At 45.6% G+C, this 18,022-nt stretch overlaps 2 protein-coding genes across 2 annotated transcripts in view; both read left to right on the plus strand.

Annotated features, from left to right (window-relative positions):
* LOC125939922 (uncharacterized) overlaps positions 1-18,022 on the plus strand; it is a 351,427-nt gene that overhangs the window by 236,218 nt on the left and 97,187 nt on the right. The gene's annotated exons all lie outside the window — the stretch shown is intronic.
* Positions 1-18,022, plus strand: part of LOC119436056 (uncharacterized) — a 185,916-nt gene that overhangs the window by 82,565 nt on the left and 85,329 nt on the right. The window contains exon 2 of the mRNA XM_037702799.2: positions 11,002-11,215. Coding sequence (XP_037558727.1) covers positions 11,122-11,215 — 94 coding nt within the window. The 5' untranslated portion in view covers positions 11,002-11,121. The remainder of the gene's footprint in view (positions 1-11,001; positions 11,216-18,022) is intronic.

The raw sequence follows: 18,022 nt of genomic DNA on the forward strand, positions 1-18,022 counted from the left end.
AACTGGCGACGGCCGTTTCGCATAAATTTGTGTGCACCGGTGAGTCGCTGACAGTTTGGCCGGCTATACCTCCCGGTTGCCACTGAACGAGATTTTGAGACACGAACCGACTTCGTCGCGAGGCGGTGGGCGGCGCCCGTGTCATGCCGCGTTCAGTCGGGCAGCAGCAGCAGAAGCGCGAACGGGAATAACAACAAAAACCAGGAGGAGATGATTGGGGGCGCTTATAGTCCTGGCGCGTGAAAAGACTCGTAAATAGTGCAGGTAACACTTGCCGAGATAAACAGGAGATACAGCGGAGGGGAAGCAGCTGTTTTCGGCGGCAGTTGCTCTCCGGAAGCGTCGCGTTTTTTGGTGAAACAGACTTAGTGCGCACTCTTCTAGTAAAAACGAACCGAATCGTACATCGGACAGCAAGACGACGTCACAAAGAGTCTCGTTGTTTCCGTTAAGCTGTGGTGTTTATGTACATGTGTGTTATTTTCGTTCCTTTCCTGTTCGTGAATTCGATTGTAACTCCAGTTTTCGGACACTTTATTTGTTTACAGGGTGCAGATAGTCGATAAAGTCGCGGAGTGCAAGTGTATATGTATACTGTCTTTCTACTTTGTGCTGCTGAACTTATCTACGACATCACACCCCGCCTCCTTTATTTATTATTTGCATGTTCTCTCTTCGTCGTCTTGAATTCGAAAGCGCTACTCGGAGTACCAGCTAGTTTATAAGACGGAAAAAAGGACATCACGTTTCGGACGCATATTGCCGCTCTGCATGCGGCGCGGATGCACGACGATTTATTTATATCAATTTTGTTCAAATATTTTATTCACTGACTGCTCTATGGGGAACACGGTGGTATAACCGTCAGCATTAACTATAGAGAATGCAGCAGAAAGTAGAGTCATACGAAGTTATTGCAAAAAATTAGCAACTCATAGTTGGTTGCAGTAACTGAGGTAAATGTATACCATAGAGGAGGAGACAAAGGCATTGCGTCCCCAGAGATAAAATAAAAAAAAAATAAAAGGTATGAGTAACAAATTGATGCGTTCAGCTTCTTGTGAAACAATATAGTGTGCGAATGTCCCGCTTCTTCCTCTTATTATCACTTATTAACAGCCTAAATTTAGCCGCTAACCAGAATAGCCAGAATAAACGCAAACATATCCGTGGGCCTCCACGTTCATCAGTGTGTGACATTGGCGCGGTTCAGCTTGAATGCCGCTTTCTGCAGGCTTACGTCAAGTAATCACGCGCAAGGAGCGCTGTTTATTCTGTTTTGCCCGTTAGCTAAACAATTAAATCTGTTAGTGGACGCACAAAACGCGGGCACAAATCAGTGAAAGGAGAAAGAGTGGCATGGCAGACACCGTGAAAAAAAAAAAAAGCGATGTCTGCTGCTGCAGCGATGTCTGCTGCTGCCCTTGGCGAAGAACATTGAAAGAATGCAATGTGGTGGAAGACGGCAATCAATCACCAGGATCACTCGACGTTGTATAAAGCTTTCGCGAACTCGGTGCTCAATTTAGTTATCTACTCTGAGTCGAAGCGTTAGATATACGAGAAAAAAATTACAGAGGGCCAGCCAAAACAGGTTAGATGGCCACCACGACGACACCAGTGAAAGGTTTCTCCTTACCTGCGTTCATTCATTAATTATGTAATTTTTATGTTGTTTTTGCCGTTGCCATGACATGATAATTTATCAGTGGGATATGATGGACGCCGTATTGGAGGGCTCTGGTTTTATTTATTTATTTATTTATTTATTTATTTATTTATTTATTTATTTATTTATTTATTTATTTATTTATTTATTTATTTATTTATTTATTTATTTATTTATTTATTATTTATTTATTTATTTATTTATTTATTTATTTATTTATTTATTTATTTATTTATTTATAAGTACTCCGATCTCTTGCAAGATCGTAGCAGCGTGGCACACCTGTAACTACACAGAATAAAAACAAAAATGGGGGAACTACATAAATATAGAACACGGTATTATGAACGACATGACAGGCACCGCATTTCCTTCAACTCCAAGTACAAACAATGTATAAACATAATGAATAAGAAAAAAAAGCAGTTAAAGTAGATTTCAGAAATACCAATCTCCGTTCAGTTCAAGCTCTCTTCAGAATAAGGTGATGGGCGTAAGTGGCTCCCTCCGTTTATTGATCTGCATATACGTATCTACGCGGCGCATCTCCTGTAATGCCACTGCGACGCGGTTACTATGAATCACTGCTATGACTTCTACTTAAGCTAGCCAATACAACCTATTTTGAGTGGATTTCTCGGCACAACGTCATGACTGACACTCAATTCAATTTTCTTCCTTTTATTCCGCCTTTATTGCTTTTATTTTTTTTACGCACAGCAACTGCTCTGCTCCTAACGCTTCAATCGCGTGTCTGAGCGGCACAACCACAAGGCGCGGGCTCGTTCGGGAAGATAAAGCACTGCGTCCCCTTCCCTCGGCAGATGGCTATGAGCGAGTGCCTGCTTTCCCGTCTAGCTCCCCCGTCTGGAAAAGAAAGACACCAAAGGAGCTCCCTGCGAGTCAGCGGACGGAAGTCATGCTGGGCGACTGGGGATCGCCGGGGAAGTCACTTTGTCCGGCCGCGGACGTAAAATGTGGTAGTGCATGACGGTGAAAGTGGAAATAAATACGTTGTTGAAAAACGGGCTCTGGTCCGACCGGTATTCTTGCGATAGAGTACGGAAGCCTTCGGTCGCTGTTGTTGACGGGCCTGGATACTTCAGGCACCTCAGAGTGCAAAATAATAAGTGCGATGCTTGCCGCTGACTGCGGCCGCAGAACAGATGCGCTTGATTCAGCCCGCTGGATAAAACCATCCAATGCCGACACGCTGGACGGGGTGCTGCCCGAGGAGATAGTGGCGAATCAGCAGACGAGTGTCATTAAGCTGACACAATTGCTGGGTACTCACAACCTAAATAAAGTTTTTCCAGTCCAGTCCAGTCACAACCGTTGTGAGCACCAAGTAGAATCGAGTCGATCAGCCTCTTCAGTTGCGGCGATACCTACGTGCGAGGCTATCCTTTGGTCGATGAGGCATACCCCACGAGATGCGACTGTGCTGCCAGTGAAATTAATACAACGCACAATAGGGCTAGCTGTATGTTTCTCCGCTGAGGGCAGCGGGGGAGTCAGTAAGGATGACAATCTTCAATTAAATTAGCTGCCACTGTAAGTACATCAATCCTTCTCCTCTTGTGTAACATCAATTGCTACCACCTACACGGCAGTTGTTAATCACGCTTAATGTGGTACATGAAGCAGCTGTCAAATTTCGGTCGAAGGGCAAAGAAAAGATGCGGAGGCGCCTTATCTATCACTATGCACAGGTGCGTCGCTGGACACTTTTATTTATTTCAAGAAACCCCTAAAGGCCCTCACAACGAGGGTATTACATAGGGGGTGGCAAAAATTCCATGGCAATCTAGAGAAACGTATTAAAGGAATAGGCAACAAGAATAAAAATGTGGCGGAACAGCAACGCTCAATGAAATATAATGAAAAAAACGCAACATAATAAACAGAACAAAAAAAAATTTTAAATCAAACACATTGCGGTAAACCGAACAGAACTAGAAGAAAAACTACGCATCACATTCATTTTTTAGAAGTTCATGAAAATTTGATGTATACATTTCAGTAAAGATTGTAGGAGGCAGCTGGTTCCACTCAATAATGTTTTTGGGTATGAATGATTTCGCAAAAGATGAAGTGCGGCAAATGATGTGTTTGATCTTGAAAGGATGGTCACGGCGTGTACAGAAGGCAGATGGTGATTAAAAGAAATCGTCATGAAGCAACGGATGATGGTAAATTTTGTGAAAAAGAGCTAAGCGAGCAAGTTTGCGAGGATGGGAAGGTTATCAAGACCCGCACGAGCTTTTAACGCCGTGACTCTAGTGAAGCGTGAGTAATCTGAAAAAAAATGAAACGAGCAGCACGGTTTTGCAAGGATTCGATGTTATATATGATGTAGGTTTGATCTGGGTCCCATATGGCTGAAGTGTATTCGATTTTAGGTCGGATTAAGGTAATATAAGCAAGTTTACGCACCGGCGCAGGAGCATGTCGAAGGTTACGTTTTAAGAGGCCAAGAGAACGGTTAGCAGCTACTAGAGAATCAGATGAATGTGATAGTTCCAGGTTAAGTCGGAGTCGAGTTGAACTCCTAAATATTTGTAAGTAGAAGCTGTCTTAACTGTTATGTCATTAATAGTGTATGTGGTTGGGATGCGGCAAGAGTTTATTGTGAAGGAGACGAGCTTTGTCTTAGAGTGATTTAGGATCATTAGCCACGATGAACACCAAGTGTTAATTGAATCGAGGTCAGTTTGTAAAGATTGGCGGTCAATTTCACTTTTGATGGCTCGGTACACAACACAGTCGTCAGCGAACAGTCTAATTTGGGAAGGTAAGCGAAGGTAAGCGCGAAATATTTTCGAATAATTGTGACTGGGCCAAATTGCCGTAGTGCCGAAACACTGTGCAGACACATGCGCGATGACACTTGGGACCTTCAAAAGTGATTAGTAGAGGATTATCCTGCTCTCCCCGTTCAGCTAGGAACCTCCTCCAGGGTAGTTCGCTTAGTTCAAATAAATGATGACCCACGAAAGGTCTAGTTGCCTAGCAGGCACGGCGTATATCGTGCACCTCATCCGCTAAGACCCCGTCACCTACGAGGGGACGAATGTTCTTGGCAACGCAGCGCCTGAGCAAGGTGAAGGCGAGGACCGGAATGAAGGGAGACAGAAGAAGAGAGAAAATGAGATATAATTATTCATGTACGCATGCCCCCTTCGAGAGGCATTTGCCACCGCCAGGGCCCGCAAGGCAGCGAAGCCAGACGTAGAGGGCATAGCGGTGACCCCATTGGCGGTGATTTGCTGAAAAGTGAGTCGGGATTTAGCGGTGAACGCTAACGCACGCAAAGAGAGCCTTACGTAGGGCAACATGGCGCCGCTAGTCGAAGTGAGAGCCGCCCACTTCGGATCTATCGAGTCGTCGGCCTGCACTGTTCGGCTCATTCGTTCCCCACTAATGCTCGTGTTTGCTTTAGATTTGTGTCATGATGCTTCGACAGCAGCGTACAGGTGACAAATGGGCGTTGTTTTCGATATACCTTCTCGATTAGCGGCGCAGTAGGCTTAACGAAAGGGTTTGCTCATGTTTGCTGTATCCGCCTCGAGATGGCGCCCAAGTGTATTTGCGTTAGCGTTTTGCTCCGTTCCGCTATTCTAAAACGCTACCTTGTGCCGCGCAGTGCAGCCTTTCATTGCGTTAGCGTTGCGTCGCAGGCTAACGCTAACGCAAGCGTTTTATTCTATACTAAATGTCATTATTGACGAGCAGAGACAGTGACACTTACACACCGACCGTCGTCCATGGGTGCACGCATTCAATGTGGCTCCAAACTATTCAGGTACGCGTCGGCTAATGCAGCAGAAGGTTGCTTTAGAAGTGAAAAAATTGGACGCTTTCGGAGGCGGTGATCATGTCAAGAACGTAACGCGTCTATTAACGCCGCCTTGTTAACGCGATAGCGTTATGGGCCCCGTGTCGCAGAAAATCCGGCATCTCGGCGTTGATGTCGACGTGCCGTTGTCAGATGGGAAGGGGATTTGGCACCCGTAGGTACCTCTCCCCAGAGCTTACATGTACTCATCAACCCAGCATCATTCGGTACATTGACCCCAGCACGCCCCCCTACCCGGGCTGACTGGTTGGGGGGTTTTGGTTTGGGCCAACGGTCCTTCCCGGACAAGGGGGCCACTGTGGAGCGGCACTAACCGTGCTATTTCGCGCTTCAACACAAACAGCCATGTCGGTCGTCAGGGACACGAGCCCATCAGACCCTCGGATTACCTCGACGGAAAAGGTGTCAAGGCAAACAACCATGGAAACCACAGAAGCCGTCCGCGGTGCAGCGCACTCTGTTGCGCCACTACCGGTTCCAACTCTGCGTTCCACTGAGACGAGCGGAAACAGGTGGATCGACTGGCACATGCTGTCCAGTCGAGTGACTTTAGAAGCATGCATCATAACTTTATGGAAAGCTTTCCACCTGACTCATCGAAAATCACAGCAGGGCGAGCCCACACTTCGAGGAACTTCTCGCCTAAGTGATGCCGCTCCCGGGTGAGATGGAACCAGACTTCCTTCCGCGCTTTTCCAAGCACTTCGTGAAGACCCGGCGCCCTTCCCCCGAAAACCGCATCACAGTGTGCTAACCAAACTTGGTATGAGCACTCGACAAGAAGAAGCACGAACTGGTGGATCGCCTGGTTAGGCAAAGGGTGCAGGAAACGAAAGGTCTGAAACGGAACGCCCGGGAGACTAAACAAACTAGCTATCCGTTGGAGGAGAGCAGCCGGAAGTAAACACTGCAAAAAGATGTGAACTGTATCCTCTCGGCCACCACAAAAACGGCACACTGCACGAGCCGGGATGGCTGTGAAGGGTCTGTAGCTAATCGGCAAACAGCCCCGCGCCAGGCGGTACATGAACGTAGCTCGCCTGGCATCAAGGAAGCTTGCCGTAATGAGCTTCCAGCTTGGCCTGTGGAAAGACAGGTCGTACCTTTGGCAATGCAGGGGGAGACCGGGGATAAGAATATCGTCTAGTTCTTGGAGCGGAGTTGAAACTACATCAATGTCGGAATGGACCTTGCGAAGGCGTGCCAATGAATTGGCAGCCACCGCATAGAATTGGGACGGGGATCCTGAGCGAGGCAAACAGTGAGAGAATGTGCTCTGGGAAAACAAACGAAGTCTAGTGCTAAGAAAGAAGGAAGTAAAGCTTCGAGTCAGGAGCATATCTGAGCTAAGGGCAACCTGGGTCTACCTGACGTGTAGTGCAGTAGCTACGATGCCCAAGTCGGGAATTCCGAGTCCTCCCTTATCCTTGGGCAGCTTAAGCACCTGCCTAGCTACACAACCAGTTGTCCCTTTCCAAAGAAACCGAAAGAGAACCCTCTCCAACATGAGCTTGGTTCGGGTTGGAAGAGGGGACACACATGCTACATACGTGAGAAAAGAAAAAAAGAAGAGACCTAAGGAATATTCGCTCTAGCTGTCAATGGACACGACAACACGCTGAACTCCTGAATCCTGGTTTCAAGCTTCTCCTTAGCTTGCTGCCAGTTTTCAGAAGACAGAACGTCTGGATCGAACTGAAAACCTAGAATTCGCAACCGCGTTTTTACGGGTAGACCATGAACGGGCTGCGGGCTGGATGGAGTGGAATTCAAGTACATGGCTGTACTTTTTGACCTATTCAACCTCGCACCGCTCGCCTTGCAGTGACTGTCCATGACATCCAAGACGGTGCACACTGATGCCTCGTCCGGGACGACAATAGACAAGTCGTCTGCACAGGCGAAGCGTGCAACTGGAGGGGAACCTGGTGGAAGTAGGAACTTGCCAATTCTACCGTCACAGGATAGCCTCTGTAGAAGGGGTTCAATTGCGAGTACGTAGAGAGCAGGTGAGAGGGGATCTCCCTACCGTACACCACGACCCACAATGAAAGCCTCCGACACGCGATCCTGTATGAGAACAGCACAAGTCGGTCGAGAGTACAAAGCTTGGACCATACGCTGAAAACCCACGCTAAAGCCGGCCTCCTTCAAAACTCTAAAAGGGTACCTATGGCTAATGATATCGAAAGCATTCTCCTGATCAAAGGAGCAGAAAATACCGGGAAGTTTCTTGGTATTTGCCCACAGGAGAAGGTCTCTAACTGCTAAACCGTGAAGCTGAGTGGAACGCCCCTGAACGCAGCATGCCTGGTATGGACCCAAAACAGTGTTGAAAACTGGAGTGAGTCGCACACACAGACACTTTGCTATGAGCTTGTAATCACAGTTCAGAAGTGTGATGGGCCGCCAGGCTCTAAGATCGGTGCTTCTCGACTCATCCTTGCACAGGCGAGTGATTAGCCCCTCTCTTTGAGACGCTGACAAGGTCCCTTCACTGAGCAGCCTGTTCACCAGTGAAGTGAAAGGCTTCCTTAACAGTCTCCAAAACTTAACATAAAATTCAACCGCCAAACCATCGGATCCTGGACTGCGATTACGCTTCATAGACTTCAGTGCTGAAAAGAGCTCTTCTTGAACTGTGGCTGTGTCACCAACTTCCGGCAGTTCTGTTGGTGGAACGAATCCGCGCAGGCCCTCCGCGTGGCGCAAGGTGTTAGTACAGGAGAAAATCATCCCGAACCAACCCGACTGCGCAGGCCTTCCACGTGGCGCAACGTGTTAGTGAACAAACATTTAATTTCTCACAGTGAAAACCATCAGAAAAATGGCAAAGTACGACTCAAGCACAACCGACAGACATGGGTGCCGTCGGACTGTTATTTGAATGTACGAGAAAACATAATTTTGTTACGAGGAAACTCAAACACAAACCCCCTTTCCAGCATTTCTACCATACCAACAGCGGCGCGCTCGGGTAGGCTACTAGCGAAAATCTTTTCCAGATGGCGCACGCATCCTCGGCAGGTCAAATTGGGACTTGGTCTGCCTATGCGTTTTGGACACGCGCGCGTCGGGGCAATAGCAAACAATTAATAAAATAGTAAAAAAGGTCCTAGGGCCTTCACATTTTAACATAAGACCACTTATATTGCCCCTGGAAAAACGTCTTCCCAGCAATGCATTTCTGTTTAAAAGTGAAGCCGACTTTAAGGGGATCGGTGTAAGCTTGGTCTTTGTAAGCTGGCCTTCCCACGTTCGGTGTTGCAGTGAAGCCTACTAAAAGAAAAATGCGATGCGAACGGGTCCCGATAACGCTATCGCGTTCCACACTTAAAGGCGAAGCTTAGGCGTCCTCCAATCTTTTTTTTTTCTTTGCCCAGTTCAATCGATTCCGAGAAAGGAAACAAAGTTTCGCGTTTTTTTGCACGGCGCTTTCGATAAATATTACACCGATTCAGAAAACTGGGCCGCAAAGGTCAAGCTGTCTGATCCTTCACGGTGAAAAGTGATGACAAAATTGCACCCGGGGGTTCCCAAAAGCTGTGTCGCAATTTCGCCGAGTTTCGGCCTGCGGCCGTTGCCATACTGACAACACCTGACTTTCTATACAGATACTTCCTCACCCTTGCGCGCAGTGACTTAACGTCTCTGGGAAACGGCAAATGTGCCTGTATAACCACTTTGCTCATCATCATCCTGGTCATGCAGACAGAACAGACACTGCCGCTTTGTATCGGGGTGATAACGGGTGCAACCTTACCACAAATGAAAATTTACGTGAACTTCATTCATGTCTTGACGGAGTTGTTCTATAACCGTTCTCAACCAATATTCCAGCTTCCACTTGCTTGCATCTACCTTTTGCATACTAACATCCCCGTGGCAGCATTTAAATCCAAACGCTTCTTGAACCTCGGTGCTTGCCTCATTCACTTTGTGAATGAAGGAGGAGGAGGAGAGAAGGCAGGGATGTTAACCAGAAATGTGTCTGGTTGGCTACCTTACTCTGGGGGACGGGAAAGAGGTAATAGAAAGGAATCGCACTTATTGAAGTCGTCTACACAGTCAAACCCTTGCCTTATGCATTAGTTCTGAAGGATCCAGGCTTAGCCTAAAAGATGCAAAGCGCTACCCTTGGAGTTATTTTGATTGATTGAATAACTTTTATTATTGAATAACTTTTATTTCATTTGGAGTTCTCAAGAAAGATTTCTTTTTAGTATCTTCTTTAGCCGGGGCTGCGACAGTTATATTAACCCTGTAATGGCCAACGTATCATATATGCTACGCTGAGTTTGATGCCTCAAAATGCTGATTGAAGTGCGGGAAACCTAATAGAAAGCCCATAGTTTCGTTTTTATTTTGCTGGGTCCAGTTTCAGCAGTGGACAGTGTAACAAACCATTTGCTAGTTAATTAATTAGTACGATAATTAGTTTGTAACCAAAAACATTTCTTGATTTTTTTTCTACTGATGTACACACCATGGTCAGAAATAAATGTCATTTGTTCCAAGTTTCCCTGATGTGGAACTGTGTTTGGGCATTACAGGGTTAAGTTCCTTTATCTTGCTTTCTAGTTCTCCAGTACATCTAGGTCTGTGTTACTTTCTGTACACTTGGCAGGTATAATTGAAATGTAGAAATAACAAGGTAAAAGGAAATGAAAGATGACGAAAAGATGACCTGCCGCAGGTAGGGACCGAACACACATCTCCCGCATTACGCCAGCGGTGCTTTACCCATTGAGCTACGGCTGCGCCATCTCTCCGGCCACTTTATTGGGTGTCTTGCGCAAGATTAGCCCTTGGAGTGTTAGCCAGTGCCACTCACGGCCAAGGCGGCGCTGGCCAACACTTCCGCGCCCTATATATACCGGGTGTTTCTTTCTTTTTTTTTTTTTTTTTTTTTTGCCGTTGACAGAACTTTAAAAATCGCACTCCCCCCCCTCCCCTGAGGCATATAGCACAAATCTACTCATTGAGCAGGATTACTCGATGAGGCGGACATTACTAACAGGGGAAATCAAAATGATTGACTAAATGCCAAAGTTTCAATAATTACTGGAAGACCAATGCATTTTGTCGCAAAATTTAGGGACGGATATCTCAAAATTAATTTCACACTAAGAACTCGTTCCAAGTGTACATGACTTTGGAAGTCACGGGCTACAATTCCTAAATTGCAACATGTCGCTAAGTAATACGGTTAAAAGTTTATAAGTAAAATATTCATTTTGATTCCTCGTACAAATAACGTTCGCCTCGGAGAGTAATCTAGCCCAAGTAGAATTGTGCTTCACGCCACGGTTGATTTTTAAAAATTCTGTTGACAAAAGAAAATGGAAGAACCACCCCGTTGCAATGGCGCCGAGCAGGAGTCGCAGGTTCGACTCACCATTGCGGGTTCCTGCGCTCAGTTAAATCGCACCAGTGCTTAAACGAGTGCTCTCGTTTTATTCCTACAACGCAGGATCGGGAGTCATGGCGTTGCTTCGGCGTGCCGAAGGCTGCGGCACGCCAGAAGGCTGCGGCTCGGAGGCGTCGGTCGCGAGGCCCCGGCCGGCTCCCTGAGCCCGGCGGTCGTCGCGCCATGCGGCAGCAGTGCCAGCGCTGGCGGCGGCCAGGATGGCCCACTGGACCTTCCTGCAGGGTTCCGGCTGCCCGGCGACTGTTAGCTCGGCAAGGTACGTGATACAAATACAGAAAAATCAGGATCTTTATCCCATCTAAACAACCCTGTGCAGTGCGACGAAAGTTGAGACACTTGTTAATGGATGCGCGAAAGACGACAGGTTAGTAAAGACGAAGGCACCACGAAGCGGTTCGTGGTGTGTACGCCTTGACTTTCACTTCTGTCATCCCTTGAAAACCTAAAACTCGCACAGAGGAGGATTAGCGGAGGTTTATGTACCAACACCTCCCTGACACGAAGCGCGTCTTGCGCTGCACTGAACAGAATCGGCGGCACGCTGTACCGATAACAAAAACTAGTAACAGAACAGCGCGAAACAAAACCGCATCCAGAGAAATTTAGGACAGAGTAGCGCTGTGTCCTGCTTCCCTTGGTATGCTTATCTTTGGCACTGTTTCGTTACGGGAACAGCCGCATTTATTTCCTGCTCGGCCCCCAAATTGCTTTTTATTCGCTATATTACTTCCTTTAAAAAAAACAAAAAAACGTCGTTTTATGCATTGAAGCACAAAATTAACTGGAACGGTAATGCATTTCTCCGCAAAGTACGGTATTTAATTTCTCGAAACTGCTGTCATCCTAAGAATTCGTTCCAAGTGGATCCGCCTTGCGAACTCCACCGTTACAATTTGTAAAGTGCAATATTGGCCATAAGGTAATTAGTTAAAAACATAATTAGTGAATTTTTGTTAGTTAGTCGATTATGCATTTCAATTTATTGTGCAAGTAATGTCCGCTTCATCTAGTAGACTAGCTCATGAGCTAGTCTACTTGAAGAGTTCATGCGTGCACTAGAATTGTGCTATCTGCCACAGGCAACCTCTGAAAAAATTTGAAAGTGTTCGCTGAGAAATCCGGTATATAAATGAGGTGCACAAAGCAGCGAGGTTAACCGGTAGATCGATATCAAATCTTCTACCTTGCACTGGGGAAGGGTTAAAGAGAGAGACAGAAAGATAAAGAAAGCAAATATAGAAAGAGAGCGACAAAACACACACACACACACGAACACACACAAAGGAACGTGGGAGTGTCACAGTCGATCGTCCAACTAGGTCGCAAGGAAATGGTTATATAGAAAGTATTTTAGTTCATAATGCTGCACAACTTTGTCTGGTGAATCTACAAAGATTTGTCTTCAACATGTAGTGACGTTTATCAGCAACTTCGGTCGGAAAAAGTGCTTTGAGTGCACTTTTGACAGTAGTTTGACAGAAATTTGCCAAATCGATAATTTTTTACTGGCAAAATGGCGGTTTATTTGTTCATTGTAATGACTTTACTTGACTGTCCTAGAGCGGTGCTTTACAGTAAAAATTGTTTGCGTCAATAAAATGCACAGGGTTTCCGGAAAGAATACCAAAATGTCGGTTTTGGTCCACTTTCAGCCCTGATTTTTCCAATGAGGTGCTCCATGAAAGAAATATGACAAAAAGCGCATTAGATAGGCCTGCTTCTGGCCCTTAATTCCAGTCATTATCTTATTATGATTTTTGTTTTAGGCGAGATGTGCATATTTGAATTTGGTCTGTGAACTAAGCTCGCGCATAACTTCGTCACCACCACTTCGCCGCTCAGCCCAATTGGCTGCTGTGCGTCAGGCAGTTGGCACGCGCAGTGTGGCACTGTAACGCGAACTTCCCTCAGCACTAGCTGAGGCCTCCACTGTGTATGCCCAGTCCTAAAAACTATTATAAATATTGTGTTTGTCTTGTCTTCCTAGTCGTATCACCTACAGCGTGCCGTGCAGAAGCAGAGAGGTATAGGGCGAGGGCTCTCGGAGTTTATCGCAGCCTGTTTTTCTTTCTTACATTCTGATTGACGCCTTTCTGAGAAACTTCAGAACACGAATATCTAAATAGCTAATACATAGCCATTTTCCCAGTAAAAAATTATCAATTTGGCATGTTGTGTCAAAATTTACGGCTCTTAAAGCACTTTTTCCGACGGAAGTTGCCATTAACACCACTACATGTTGAAGACAAGCCTTTGTAGATTGATCAGACGACGTTGCGCAGCATTACACACAAAATCAGCTGTTATATTAATTTTCTCCCAGAGCCATGTTTCACGTACTTGAGCAAACTCTTGGAGTAGGTCACGTGATAAGAAATGTTTTTCAGCATAAATGTACCGAAAGGTGACCGTGAGTAAGGTAGTAAACAACCATGATTTTTTACGTACTTCGCTTAACCATGCAAAAAAGCTGACGCTAAAATGCAGCCGAGTCTCTAAAGCAATAGGTAGCGTTTTTTTAAAGAACGGCCACGCACAGGAATTCACCGTATTTAAGGGAATTTTTGATGGTGAAGCGGCACGGGTAATTAAAAGAAAGCTTATAGAGCGGTACAAACTGCTGCGGAACGCGTCGATAAGAGCACAAAGAAAACAAAATCAATTGATGTGGTGCAGACAGCCAGTTACAGCATGAAGTTGTTAGGGGAATGTATATAAAAAGGTGTGTTCACAGATCTGTTGTCATATTATGCGTTGCTGTTGAACAAATGAATGACAAACAAGCGAAACAATTACGGCCGCATCGTTCTCTCTCTGTGAACAAAATTCCTGGGCGTGAACGCAAAGGCTAGGGAGACACAATCGCACGATTTATCGATGGCCACTGCCGGGAAGTGTGCATATATGCCGCATAAGCATGCTTGAGCCCGGCAGTCCAACGGCAGCCAGCATCGACATACACCAGAACTGGTCGGACTCAATCACAGCGAGCGGCAGCGCTATAGCACCTAATTTATTCGTTCATTAGTTTGATTACTTGATTACATCATCGTTCAGGAATTACGGTTCTACGTTGACGCACGTTAAACGAATAGACACACATTGCAACAGCATACCGTTGGAGCTTGACATCGTGTGACTTGAGCGGTACATACTCGAAATCAGCAGCGCAGCGAAAGTGCGTCTATGATTTCTCATGCGCAGTGTACACATTCGGCGCAGCACTTTGCTTCCTTCTCGACGGAAAGCTTGCTACAAAGCCTCCCATTTACGAAATTTCCCAAAATAATCACCGCAGCGCAACTCAGACGAGCAGATATACTGCGGCGCCTTGCATTCACCAGCAGGGCCTCGCGTTTTGTATTACTCGAAACTGGTAAACGCGGCATGGAGGGCGCTGTTGACCGGTGTTTCAGCAGCGCCGCCTAGGCAGCGCATCACACTCTTTGGCGGGGGCTAGGAGAGCTGCGAGCAACAACGTCAGTCCTTCACGACGGCTACTGAACAGTGCTGCATAAAATCTATCTATCTATCTATCTATCTATCTATCTATCTATCTATCTATCTATCTATCTATCTATCTATCTATCTATCTATCTATCTTCTATCTTTTTTCTTTCTTTCTTTCTTTCTTTCTTTCTTTCTTTCTTGTCCGTCTGTCTGCCAGTGCTTGGGCGAGACATAATAACAATTTTTACTGACCAGTCTTCATAGCAGCAGTGGACATCATAACTGATAGATAGAATCACGAATGCGATTAGTTATCATACTTTTACTAATTAAATTTGCAATTAGTTGCTTTAAGGGACATGTAATTACAAACTTGAAGTCAGTAAGCGCTCAAAGCATAACCAGGGTCATTCAGTCAGTACTTTTCGAAAAATATTAAAAGACCTTGACATAACGTTTTGCTGGAAACATTGCGCCTCGCAGCAGTTTTGAAAATTACGGACTCGAAATGTCCCGTAGCATTACTGTTCTAGTTCGAAGTTATCCGTACGGCATATTTTTCACAGTGCGAAAACCATTAACTGAAGCAGCAACAAATTTTGCCGCAAATTTTGAGTGAATATTTCTCGATAGCGGTAGGTCATGTGGTTGACTGCAATTTCTCAGTTCCCCTGATTATTTTCGTTCGTTATTGTCTATTTGTTCATAGATGTATGGTATGCATACATACACATATGTGAGAGCCAGGGGAACCTATAGGGGCTTTATATTTAGTAACAACCATATGAGGTCAAGAGACTCTCCGAGAGGCTTTGACCCTTAGAGCTTATACATTAATTATCTTTTGTTTTATTTAATTTATACGTTTTTAACTTCTTATGGGAAGTTATTAACCAGATGAAAAGGGGTAACCGTCCACAGTAAACGGCGATAACTCCTCCATTAATTTTCGCTTCAATAATAATAAAAAAGAAAGTCAGGAAGTAATGTAAGCAAGTAAAGAATGGGTGAAATTACTTTTTTATGGAACTTCGGAATTATTATTCCAGTAGGGTTAAATTTGCGATAACCTTAATACTTTGCACTAAGAGAATTAAAAGTGAACGACAAGACAACTTTGCCTCTACCGTGATTGACAAAGCCAACAACCTCCGCTTGAGGCGTTCGATGCTCTATAAACCAACTGAGCTGCTGTGACGATTGTCCCCCGTCCACTCTATTGGGAATTTAAGGACAGGTGTTTGTAACCTACGCCGAGTAGTGTTAGCCAGTCCTGGCAATGCCGGTGGGTGTAGAGCATTCATTAAATCGCAGGTGTCGCGTAGTAGTACGCGATTATGGAGCCGGCAGCATAGCCAATAAACCACTTCCAGCATAGCGCATAGCCCCCCCCCCCCCCCCCCCGAACCTCTTCCAGCATAGCAAGAAACTTCCTGCATAGCGCGCGCGCCCACACACACACATACACACACGCGCACGCGCACACATACACACACACAATGATAGGAAAGAGCTAAACTCACAATGGACCTTGATATCTGCTTCTATAGACACATATAGAACCACGCTACTAATCGGGCCATATTTTTTTCCTTTGCTCAGATAAGTGAGAGATAAAAGTGAAATAAAACTAATTAATCACTTGGAAGCGCAAAAGTATGCAGTCATTAACTTCAGGAACTCATTTTCTCGTTAAAGTTGTTCTTGGTGAACGCGCAAAAACAGAATTTAAAAAAGCGGGGAGGGGATGGAGGAGGGAGAGAGTGAGAGAAAACAAGGAAAACAGGCAAAGTTGGCTAACTCGCTAGGGCGGGTTAAAATGACGAGGTTTCGCACCGATTATGCGTCCGGAACGCCTACACTAGGTGGATTAATATTACGGCTAGATGAGTGATGACGTAAAGAAGAAAAAAAAGAATAGGTCCTCCCACGGCATGGCCGTTATAAATAATGCTGTGAAATATGCAAAGCCGAGGCGCGCGGTGCGCCCCCTGATAAGACGCTGAGACCGCGCTACAGCGCTCGGCGTCGTGGGGCCTCGTTTTGTGCCACTTTCTTCGATGCCACTATTTTCGCTCCTCACCGATATCGCAGCAACCACTGCCGGGGCGCATTTCCCCAGCCTGCCCGTCAATACGAAGTTCCTGAGCTAGCGCGGCTTGCTTGAAGCTGCGACCTGTACGTCGTCAACGCATTGTTGCGATTGAGAATCGTTCTGGAGGTGTCAAGTTCTTGCAGTGCGTGAGCAGGCTAATTTCTTGCCAGAAATAACCTCGTGCGGCGCGCTATAGGCATGTTCTGCGTATGGCACGGGCGCAAAGCTTTCGTAATCTCAAATGCGTATAGACAATGCGTAATCGTGTCTACTAGAAAGCAGCGCTGGCACATGATATGAAGTCGAGTGTGTCGATATAAAATTTGTCGTCTATGCAGCGCGAAAGACCACGGGGCAAAAGCCCGCCCGTCAATTCTATATTTTAAACGTAGATGATTCTAGTATAGTCAAAATATCGGCCGTGGATGTAGCTGCACTTGTATGGCCTCATTAGGATGTGGCAGTGCTCTTGTTTTCCATTGCGCCATTATTTGCGCAGTCTAAAGTGTCGTTGATGCAGCGTAATGTCGGAGCTTCGAGAAGAACACTGTTTTCTATAGTCATATTCGATTTCGCTCCTGCGCGCATGTGGCCTCACACTGAGATAAACTGCGCGCTTTAGAGTTAGGGTGTCCTCCAAAGAGCACTAATACACGTGCACACGGGCTTGCTCGGATATTCAATAAGTATGTCATACATACATACATACATACATACATACATACATACATACATACATACATACATACATACATACATACATACATACATACATACATACATACATACATACATACATACATACATACATACATACATACATACATACATACATACATACATACATACATACATACATACATACATGTATGTATGTATGTATGTATGTATGTATGTCCTATTACTTTCTTCTCGTAGTAGAACGAGAAGAAAGGAAACTGGGGAGCCCGATTTTAATTAGTCATATCCTAACAAGCCAACAAACAATAATACCAACACTCTAAAAACAGTTGCACCCTTTGGGGTGCATTTTTGCCACACAACAATAATCGTCATCTGTCTTGCTTGCGTTTCCTATCTTGAAAACTCTGCACTTACTACTTTCCTGTCGAGAACACTGTGTCACGCTGATAACGCTCTTGTCGTTCGTGACCGAGAAGTGCCGGGCGCACAGCGCTAAAGAAAGGAAAGCCATCCAAGTCAGATGACGATTATTGTTCTGTGGCAAAAATACGCCCCAAAGGGTGCAACTGTTTTTAAAGTGAAGGGCAGCACAGGGGAAGTTATCTGAATTGAGTAAATGATAAATGAATGGGAATGAAAGTGGATGAAAATAACAACTGGCCGCAGGGGGGCTACCAACCCACGTCTTCGCATTACGCGTGGGATGCTCTTACCAATTGAGCTACCGCGGCACCGTCTTCCCATCCACTTTCTGGGGTAATTATGTTTATCTACTAGGACTAACCCTGCGAGTGTTAGCCGGCGCCACCACTCATTACCTTGACGGCGGATGTG

The sequence above is a fragment of the Dermacentor silvarum genome, chromosome 1, assembly GCF_013339745.2.
Source record: "Dermacentor silvarum isolate Dsil-2018 chromosome 1, BIME_Dsil_1.4, whole genome shotgun sequence".
Classification (NCBI taxonomy): domain Eukaryota; kingdom Metazoa; phylum Arthropoda; class Arachnida; order Ixodida; family Ixodidae; genus Dermacentor; species Dermacentor silvarum.